The sequence below is a fragment of the Salvia hispanica genome, chromosome 3 (assembly GCF_023119035.1).
Source record: "Salvia hispanica cultivar TCC Black 2014 chromosome 3, UniMelb_Shisp_WGS_1.0, whole genome shotgun sequence".
Lineage (NCBI taxonomy): Eukaryota > Viridiplantae > Streptophyta > Magnoliopsida > Lamiales > Lamiaceae > Salvia > Salvia hispanica.
Genome location: NC_062967.1, coordinates 52,200,762 through 52,211,446, shown reverse-complemented (window position 1 = coordinate 52,211,446; position 10,685 = coordinate 52,200,762). Strand labels below are relative to the sequence as shown.

The following is a 10,685-nucleotide window of genomic DNA, read 5'->3' as shown; positions in this document are numbered from 1 at the left end:
TCATGATATATGGCTATCCCCCACCAAACATTAAAATAAATTCTTATTATTTATTTAGGACCCACATAGTAGACATCAACATTCAAAGTTCCCCAAACTTTTATGACCTCCTCACATTCATTTTTGAATAATTAGGCACTGAATATCTTAAAAGTGGAAGAAGTCTCAATTATTTTTTTCATTATCTTTTTATCACACTTTTTCTTATACAAAGCTTTTGTTTTTTTCTTGATTTTTTTTCCTATTTTGTACAGGGAAATTACAATGATGATGTGGAGTCCACGTTTCCTAAAATAGTGAGCAATTTCAGTTTCATGTATATGCTTGCTTAGATGTTATCTTAATTAATTATAGATTAACACATAGTACGTCACAATTTATGAGTATAAATTGATCTCCATTAGATAAATATTATATATGGAAAAATAAAGAGTAAATTATCAAATAAATTACGAAATATAGTCACTTCCGGTTTGTTGCACACTTCATAAAATTGAAATATAAATCACAAACTTTGTAATTTTTGCAATTATCTCATCCGCCACATTTTCGGTGAAATATGCTGTGACATGGTAGTCCATTATAGACATATGAAAATATTGTGCCTATGTTAGGAATGTTAGGGTGAATGGGTGATAGCATATTTTGCCGGAAATAAAAGTGCATGTCAAATCAAATTTAACTATACTTTATTATTTAATTTGATTAAATTACTCTTTGTATTCGACACTCTTGTGAATATCAGTATAACATTTTCAAATTTCAACATTAAAAGATTCTCCCGTATAGCTTTTATGATGAAAGATAATATGAATATGTGATATGCAAATAATATGTATATATTGGTTAGAATTTAAACGTGTTTGATTAGATAAAAAGATGATAATATGTGTCTTGGTTGACCATTATAATCTCCATATCCCAACCCAAAAAAAGAGACAAAAACTAATCCAGTCAATTAATTAGTTTTTAATTCGTGAATATTGTATATTGAAATTGATCCTAAGATTAAGGAAAGTGTTTGGGGGGTGGTAGGCAATGAGGTGAAGGAGTGGTAAGGATTATTTAAAGATGGAGAGGCAATATAATAGTATACATTTTGTTTTAAATGATGGTGTAATTAGTGGATGATGATTATAGAATCATTAATCATAATTAGGGAGGCCATGTGATTAAACAAGTGCTTGTTTATTTTGTGCATGTATTTGTGGGACAAATTTCATGATGGCCCTCTCTTTAGAACCTAAAGCCCAAAGTACAAACGCACTATAGCCCAAGTACAAAAAACTATTCAAAGAATAAAAATCAATGACCCACTAAATTATTTCAGTCACAATTAAAAAAAAATAATATTCGTAAAATCTCATAATATTTATATAATGCCAGTAATTTAAATGTGAATTCTTAAACATTTCATTAACAACACAAATGTCTAAGTATGAAATAAAATATAATTTAATTAGTAAGGCGTTTTCTTTTTTACAATATCAAAGTCCATAACCTAATTTGAAGATCCACGTGTGTAGAGAAAATATATGAATCAAATACAAGCTCTAAATATTGTACAAACTTCAAATTATAATTTGTATCATTAGAAAATATCAATACAGTGTTAATAGTTGATGCTATGTTGATATTAAAATTAAAATTTAAATATTTTATATTATGTTTACATTGTATTGATAGTAGGTTGACGAGTTTGGGGTTTAAATTTTTTAACCGTATTTGGAAAATGGTAAAGGATGGTAAAATTGGAATTTCCAAAGGTGGAATTTGGTTGGAGCATGGAAACAAATAGTGGGCTCCAAAATGCAGCTGTCTCTGCAGCAGCATCTTGTCATTTCTTCAACAAAATCATTGTTCTATGCTAACTCCTCACCCCACATTTATGGAAAATTATTTTAATTCAATATATTTGCAAGTCTTTCTTACAATAATTGCCTGCTACAAAAATAAATCCACTACAGTAGATATCTGCATTCAATAACATGGAATTAAATCCAACCCCCATTTACGGATTTCACAGAACTACCATTTTTGAAATTCACTGTCATGAATTCAATAGTGGACATATACATATATGGTCTAAGGAAATTGCTTGGAAGAATAATGATATAGTAGTAGTACTACATTTCTTGAGTATTTAATGATTCTGCTCGTGCTATAATTATTTGGTTGAATGGTAATTTGGGAGACCAAATTTTAGTTGATTATTAATCATCAGATTATACTCTCACAAAAGTCACATGTACATTCTAATTCTAGCAAAAGAGTAATCTTCAAATAGGGGTGTCTAAGTGTGTTCTATCTAATCAAAGTCGAACACGATTATCCACTAAATGTTACTATCTCTGTCCCCCAAAATTTGATACAGTTTACCATTTCAGTCCGTCCTTGAAAATTTAATACACTTCACTTTTATCATTTTTGGCAGTGGACCCCATATTCCACTAACTCATTCCTACTCACATTTTATTATAAAACTAATACTTTAAAAGTAGGACCTACATTCCACCAACTTTTTCAACTCACTTTTCATTACATATCTTAAAACCCGTGCCGAGTCAAAGTGTATCAAATTTTGGGGGACGGAGGTAGTACGATTTTAAAATAACACACAATTCAAGTATCGGTTATACCAAACACCACTTATTATTATATTATATTTATACCTTTAGTTTATGGGGTATTAAAAGTTTATATTATTAGAAAACTAAAAAAATAATTAAACATATGATATTATTATATCTTTTATTTTTGTTAACAAAATGGTATTAGGGGTACCCTATTACCCGACTCAGATACTGAAAAAACGTGGGAAATTTTGGATCAAATATCCTATTTTTTTTCCCGAATCAAGTGCCTGACCCGACCTAACCCAACCCTATTGTCTTGGCCAGCCTTCATGACTGCATTTAACTTGTTAAGGAATTTATCTATTTCTTTTAATTGAAAGCCGTTGTAGATATGCAAATTCTTGGCAATGACAATCTAGACTCACTTATATCGTGAAACACTATATCAATTTCAAGTGAGCTAATCAACAAATGACAAATCCTACTTTATGTCTTCTAACAATATATATTGGGTGTAATCCTATGTATCTCTACCATTTAGTGCCAAAATTCACCTCAAAGAAGCTCATTCTGCCACGGCTAGACCTTCCCGTCTGGCTCGTTTGATTTCACCAGCGCGACTGCTTCTTCGTCTAGTTTGTTGCTAGACGAGGGAGACGAGACCCGTTCCTTCCCACCCGGCTGAGACGAGGCATGACCGTACCATACCATCCCGACCACTGCAATCACCATCCCAACAACCACATGCAGGTTGAGCCCCTCTCCCCCGAAGAAAAGGAAGCCTAATGTTAGCACGAGGATGGTTTTCATGTGCCCGAGCACTTGGAACGAAACGGCCGTGAATCTTCCTATGCAGATGAACTGGCTTAGATTGGTTCCTATTGCAATGGCACAAGATATTCCAACAAACATCTGTACACGAAAAAAGAGTGAATAATACGAAATCATGCTATAGGGCTCGCGTTCTTTTTTAACATGCTCACCGTTGATGAGAAGGTGTAGTTATATGCGTCTACCCTCTTGCTCGTCAGCCAGTAATCCATGAAGGGGCCGACCAGCAGCAACGATGCTGCCTGGGGTGGTGCCGTGTGGCCTAACAAGTTGAACGAACCGATGGAGTGCTTCCGTTGAAGATAATGAACAAACTGCAATTCAATTGAATAAAATACAATTTCATGATTCATTGCAAAGATTTGTTAATAAGTTGAAAGGGGAAACATGACTTACATACTGCTGCAGAGAAGTGCTCCAAACGGCGATTACAGCAGCGACGAACCCCTTAGCATTAACACTCACATCGTTGACTGTACAGATCGCCACGCCCAACAGAACGACCACGATGCTCAGCTTGGTGTCCCTCGAGTACCTCACTCTGTCCAGCACGATTTCGAGGAGGCACGAGACAGGGATCATGCTCAGCTTCGCGATCTGTTAGAAGCCAAAACACGAGATTAAGAAACACACACATGCATATCAGTGCCATCAAATGGCTCAGAATTGAGGAGAGTGACCTGATAGAATCCGACTGAGTTCCACATCAAGCTCACATTCATCCCAACGATAGAGAAATTCGCAAACAAGACAAACTTCACAAGATCCGACACTGGGAGAGTCGAGCTCTGGATGTATCCATGCCGTTTGAGGATTAAAGTCATCACGGTCGTGGCAGCAAAATGCAGGCCAGTTAAAGTGGTAGCTACAAAATAATAGGCAGATTTTAAGCAATCTTTCCCTCCCATTTACACATATTAGTAATGTTGAGACAGGCCTTTTTCTTCTATTTCAAGAATAAGTTTCGGGAGATAGACAGAGTTAACATACCGAAAGTGAAACCGTAGGAAGCCATCAATGTTTTATTAACAATGATGATTCCAACTGAGGTGACAATGTTGAACAACCAAGCAGCCAAATCAAGAGCTACCTTGTTTTCCTCCTTGCTTTTTGGAGACATTCTCATCTGTTTCAAGAAAACAAAATTTCCATAAAATCAGATTGAAGGAAGGGATTTGATACAATGTTTCTACGGTTTATCTAAATCAAGCTCATTTCAATCTAGGCCGGACCTAAACAACTCTCAAACAAATGTATAATGTATTAGTTAGTTATAAATGAAGTTACAATATCAATAAGTCATAAAATCTCTACAACTCAGTCTTCAAAGCCAATTTCTGTGAGGTTTTATCAGATGCTACTAATTCGAGACTTAATTAATATAGCATTCAAGCATCAATACATCAAGCAAACTTTCATTTTTCGACTAAAAAAGATTACATAATGCATTTACTAAGGGAGGAAATTTGGGATTAATACCTGCCACAGTAATGTTGTACAAATTCAGACAAATAAGCTATTTGCTAGAAGAAGCTACAAAGCATCAGCCCCTTTATCCCTGCATCTGTCCAAGCAAAAGAATTTCAGTTCAATCCATAGTAAAACATCAATTCTTGAAAACACACACACACACACAATCACTAACTTGTAACCCTGCTCATCAAATCCAAGAGAGAGAGGGATGGATTCCTCAATTCCCAACCACCATCACAATTTTTTGAAAACACACACACACACAATCACTAACTTGTAACAGTGCTTTTAAAGAAGAAAGAATGAAATAGATGCTTGCCACAAATGATTTTTCTAAAAATTTCAGTTCAGTCAGCAATAAAACAGTGCAAAAAACAGTTCTTAGCCAAAACACACAATATCACTATTACCAGAAAAGGTCAAAATTTGATCTTTATCTCCTAACTCAGAAAATCCAGAACAAGAATGGCAGTTGACAATAATTTTAGGAACCGAATTTACAAAAATCAGTGGAGATATTATGGGAAAACGTGGATCCAGCCGTCTTGTCAACTAGTCGTCTCTCTCTCTCAACGATTATTCTAACATGGGTCGTCACTGCCGGCTTTGGATTTTGATTTGGGAAAGATTGATTTTTTCTTCATTTTGTTTTCAGTACGTTCATTCACAGCATATACATGAGCCAACTGAAACTATACATTACTATTTCTAATTTCGTACCTATTTTATTTTAATTTTCCATACAAATTGGCTCGTGTGATTTTATTTTATCTTCTATCCCGAAAAATTAGCTCTTACTGTCCAATTGGTTGAAGAATTTAGTCCATTTTAATGCTCTATTTGAATTCACATTGAAGAATTGCCTAGAATCGTAGTTGAAATAATTAAAAAAATTCATATATTTTCCTGTAATTGTTTGGTTGTTGGTGTCTCGTGTTCTGTTGCATTTATATTGTGATGATACATTCTCTAATTCAGAATTTTCTTGTGTTTATTATGTATCCAAATACTTCGACATATCATTGATTCAACTTAGATGAATATGCATAACATTTCAACTTGCCAACTTTATTACCGCCTCCGTCCCACAATAAGTGTCACATTTTGTAATTTCGGTCCGTCCCACAATAACAGTCACATTTCACTTTTACCGTAAATAGTAAGTTGACCCACATTCTATCAACCAATTCTACTCACATTTTATTATAAAACTAATATATATATAAGTGACACCCTTATTCAACCCACTTTTTTTTATATTTCTTAAAACTCGTGCCCACACTAAATGTGACACTTAATGTAGGACGGAGGTTGTAACATATTTGTAATAACATTTTTTTTAAAATTTTTTTCCATAACTCCCATTTATATATGCATTAATATAAACATTTATCCAAATTTATATAAGAAAATAGCATAATTGCTTAAAACTCGGCTTCTATTTCATGATGATAGATAGATAGAAAACGGCTATAAAATGAAAAATATATTCTCCGTCCAATAGTGTAGCAGATCTAGGAATTTCTTATCGGGGTGAGATAAATACTTGCACAGACTTAAGATTTAAAAAATGCAATTGATTTTTTTCTTTAGTTAACTCAACTATTTTTTTCTAGTTACTCACTTCATTATATATAAAAATATAAATGTATTTAGTGATATTACTTGAAAATTTTCACTATATAAAAAAAGAGATTATATTTATATAACAAAGAAATAATTTTAGTTTTAGAAAAAGTTTTAAAATATTTAAAATCTTAAATATGAGCATTTTAGAACCATAAACACGTAGTAGCACTACATGATTATATCAACCTGCACATGAGACAATATAGCAAAATACTTTTTGGGTCTAATATTTGGTTACAAAAATAAACTTTATTCTTAACTAAAATACCGGCCCATGTAGTAAAGCCCAATTTGGCCACAATAAACCCTAATCCATATCTATATGTTGCTCCTCATTTCCTTTTTTCTCATTCCTTTGAACAGAATCAATTCAGTTCAATTCAATCGCTCTCCTCAACTTGGTAAATTCCGTTAAACGTCGCCTCTGCGGCTTCCTCTGTGTTTGTGTTTTTAGAATTTGGATTTGATTTTGGATTGAGATTAGGGACAAAACGTTTTCCCCTCTGGCAATTGAAATAATGTTTTGGGGATGAATGCGTCCCTCAAATTCAAACATCCTTCACTTTGTCAGCATCTTCGATCCGTAATATGCTGGCCATAATTGGATGGAGATTTCGTTTATTTTAGTGTGAAATTGGAATTGGATCTGTGATGATAAAGCTAAGGCTGTTTCTCAAAACATTCGCAGTGGCCGCCTGAGAGCTTTCGCCTTCGCCGGGCTTGAGAGCTTCTGATGCTTTTCTCCTTCCTTGGATGTCTGAGATCCTTCATTCTCTAATTTAGAATTAACGTAGCTTTTTCAGTAAAAGCTAATAGAGTATATCACACTTTTAAAAAATATTTTATCTCTCTCTAAATATCGTATTGTTAGAAATATTGGAATAAAATTTTCAAACCATAAAATGGGACACAATCAAAGAAAAAAAAACAGTGAAAATAGGATATTATTACAATATTTCTCTCTTTAAGAATTGTTAGATATGTTAGAAATAAAATTTTCGATCTATAAAACGCCATACTCTAACTATTGCAATAAAAAAAAAAAAAACAATAAAAATTATAAAATAAACTGAATTATAAGTCTTGTAAGGAAAAAATAATCTTTCCGTATGATAAATTATATTATGGTTAATGCTCCTGGATTGACGTATTATCCCTAAAGATAAAACAACTTCTTCATAACGTATATAACAACTCAAACCTGCTAAACATTGATGAACTTGATGGGGCTCCAAAAATCATGCAATGCAATGTTACTATAATGTACTCCCTCCGTCGCAGAAAAATTGTCCCATTTCTTTTTTCACACTCAGCTTTGCAAAAATAATAATACATAGGTAAAGTAAAAGAGAATAATGTAGAGAATAGTGTTACCTACATGATTCTTTCTCTTATTTTACTCTATATCAACTTTACCTATTTATTATAATTTTTGCAAAACGGGTATAAAAAATGAACTGAGACAATCTTTGTGGGACGGAGGGAGTATCATAAATTGTTGAGAGCTTGAGAGTGAATGAAGAGTGCTTTTGTTGGTATGTCATTCATCCACAATTCTATGCCTTTGTTTAATGCAAAATCATAAATTAAAAATCAAAATTGAGATATGAGAGATCATGGAATTAAAAATCATAAATTATAAAATTAAGACAATAGAGGTTACAAAATTTGTTTAATGCTCATTATCCTATTTAAGATTAGTAATCACCAATTATTGATTGTAATCTAAATAAATACTATTCATAATAATTGTTTATAAATATTTAAATTTATTCCCAAAATTCATAAATATATAAAATAAGGCCAAAACTCGTCTTTTTATCTTTTATATATCGATAGATATCATTAAAAATGTTTTGTAACCTCATTTTCATCAAGTCTCTATATATATTTGAACACTTATGGAGAAAACAAATTTTATTTTTTTTATTATAAACATGGATATACATCTAAACCTTTCGGTTCCAAAAGTTAATTTTTGTAGTTAATGCAAGCAATTGATCCTTAATAATTTCACTTATTCCTAATTAATGGATAATGGTTTCAATAATTGTTGAGAAAAATCGGTTACTTCATTATGAATTGTATAATTGTATCACAAATTCATTCCATAACTTACACATATTTTAAAATAGGACAAAATTTATAAATATTTCAAAATAAGGTCAAAACTCGCCTTTTATATATGTATAGATTTACGACACATACTGAAGTTAATTATGTGCAAATAATAATCAAACTGGAAATTAAAAATTCTTCAAACGTAACAGAATCAAATACTAATAATCTACAAGCAATATTCCATTTATACCATAAAAATTGTAATTTTTTTTTCATTGTCATCCCGTCTCTTAAAAATAGTTCATTTTTATTTTTAGCAAATTTTTTCAATTATAAGGTGAACTCGTCACTTTTTTTTAATGAATAAATGACTGATATAAAATAAAGTAACATACAAGCATGACTAGGCATATCCGAGGGATACAACCAACTAGCCTAGGCTAACGAGCCGGGGAGGGTGAAGTAAGGAGATACACACAAACTTGGGCAAAACCAAGGGCTTATGCTAAGACAGAATATAACCGCAAAACATGAAAAACCCTGAGGATAAGTAAAGGGTCCTAGCTAACCTAATAGCTTAGACAAACGTCCTTGCCATGAAGAGTTTACACGAAAACATAGGCCTACCCATGTGGGATAGTCCGGGTCTATCCCGAAACCACAAACAGAAACCCTTCGGCGGTGTAGGGTGGGCCTCATCAAAACCTCTTGAGGCAAAACAGAAATGGGAAACATCCTCAAAAGGAAAAAGAGTACCCTGATTGGGGAAAAGGGGAATGGGGATCGCTTGAAGATCAAATGAAGCTCACGAGCCTAGAACATGAAAACATTTGTTTATCATACAAAAAACATTACCATACGGAACGTCTTGGGGAACTAGTGGCCCAAAGATGTGGGGCGCCCGTGTCTTCGGAATGTTCCAAGAAAAAAGCATCGTGGCAGTCTCTTGCTCTGGCCAAGTTCGGGTGGGGCTTTTGTCGAAGCCAAAAGCCTAAACGCTTGTATGGGCGACTGAGACTGCGGAAGGGCTGGCTTGAGTTTATCATACTATGAAATATTACCATACTGGTGGCCTTGGAAAACTAGGGGCGTTCTGGTATGGGCGACTGAGATTTCTAATAGGATGGGGCAATAGCCAGCGACTGCGTTGAACAATCCAATAATTTGCCCCTTAGCATCGGCCATGCACGGTACATCGAGTCCAAAAAGTCCCTAATAGGTCTGGCACGGTACGGTATACCACACCGAGAATGCCATACCACATACCGTACCGCAAATTGCGGTATGAGAAAATGTCATACCTATACCTTATCGAATTTTTCGGTATACCGAAAATTCGGTATGTCAATCTTTGAAAACCTTTACCTTACCGACATTTCGGTATACCGTACCGTATTGCGGTATACCGCATATCATACCTGTTTGATATATAAAATATTGAAAGTAACATTTCATCTATCTAGAAAAGGTCCAAAATATAAAATTCCATCAAAATCAAACATAATTCATGTCATTCAAAAATCAAAACATAGTTCATCAATATTCATATAACTTCCAAAAGGTCAAATAACATGGTTTAGGTAGAGAAAGTGATGCTAGAGCTTCAAGGTAGAGAAAGTGATGCTAGAGCTTCAAAGAAGATGCCATTCCATTATGCATCAATCATCAATTCATCATCAACACCTGTTCGAGATCAAACAACAAACATGGAAAGCTCATATCAGAAAGATTAATACCAAAGCATTGATAGAAAACATGATGCATAGCATACTACTCTTCTCAAGATCATATCAGAAAGATAAATTGGCTTTTCTCAAGCTCATTCAAGACATATCTCTTCATTTCTACAATTATTATCCCTTAGCTTCCAAAGATCATCACCCATCTAATTGCAAGCTGATTTTAGATTGTAACAACTCACAGATGCTGATTTCAAATTTCACAAAAACTTATTTCAGTTCATCACATCATAATTGCAATCTGATTTCACAAAAACTTATCTAAGTTTTCACAAAAACTGATCTAAGGTTTCATAAAATCTGATAAGGTTTCAGAAAAACTGATTTTAGATCATCACATTCACACATCATCATTGCAATCTGATTTCACAAAAAC

General features: G+C 33.4%; 1 protein-coding gene and 2 non-coding genes across 5 annotated transcripts; 2 read left to right on the top strand and 1 right to left on the bottom strand.

The window, feature by feature from the left end:
• Positions 1-2,923: 2,923 nt before the first annotated feature.
• On the bottom strand, positions 2,924-5,555 carry LOC125212656 (UDP-rhamnose/UDP-galactose transporter 6). 3 transcript variants are annotated; one of them, XM_048112879.1, is made up of 7 exons: positions 5,291-5,555; positions 4,887-4,971; positions 4,398-4,533; positions 4,088-4,272; positions 3,804-4,004; positions 3,560-3,721; positions 2,924-3,488 (listed from the first exon to the last, which is right to left on the bottom strand). In XM_048112879.1, the coding sequence occupies exons 3-7, from the start codon at positions 4,531-4,533 to the stop codon at positions 3,156-3,158; spliced, it is 1,017 nt and encodes a 338-aa protein (XP_047968836.1). In that variant the 5' UTR covers positions 4,887-4,971; positions 5,291-5,555; the 3' UTR covers positions 2,924-3,155. The 3 variants fall into 3 exon arrangements, with proteins under 3 accessions (XP_047968836.1, XP_047968837.1, XP_047968838.1); XM_048112880.1 differs by having other exon boundaries at positions 5,382-5,555; XM_048112881.1 differs by lacking the exon at positions 5,291-5,555 and adding an exon at positions 5,053-5,266.
• A 1,472-nt stretch (positions 5,556-7,027) lies between these two features.
• On the top strand, positions 7,028-7,124 carry LOC125217239. Its single transcript, XR_007175656.1, has one exon. It is a non-coding gene; the product is annotated as a small nucleolar RNA snoR99 (small nucleolar RNA).
• Positions 7,125-7,152: 28 nt separating this feature from the next.
• On the top strand, positions 7,153-7,274 carry LOC125217292. Its single transcript, XR_007175705.1, has one exon. It is a non-coding gene; the product is annotated as a small nucleolar RNA SNORD14 (small nucleolar RNA).
• Positions 7,275-10,685: the final 3,411 nt, after the last annotated feature.

Excerpts from the sequence above, each read along its gene's own strand:
- LOC125212656 (XM_048112879.1), bottom strand. The coding sequence starts at position 4,533 with ATGAGAATGTCTCCAAAAAGCAAGGAGGAAAACAAGGTAGCTCTTGAT. Across the intron at positions 4,273-4,397 it reads TTCCTACGGTTTCACTTTCG|CTACCACTTTAACTGGCCTG; the intron begins GTATGTTAACTC and ends ATTATTTTGTAG. Across the intron at positions 4,005-4,087 it reads ACTCAGTCGGATTCTATCAG|ATCGCGAAGCTGAGCATGAT; the intron begins GTCACTCTCCTC and ends GGCTTCTAACAG.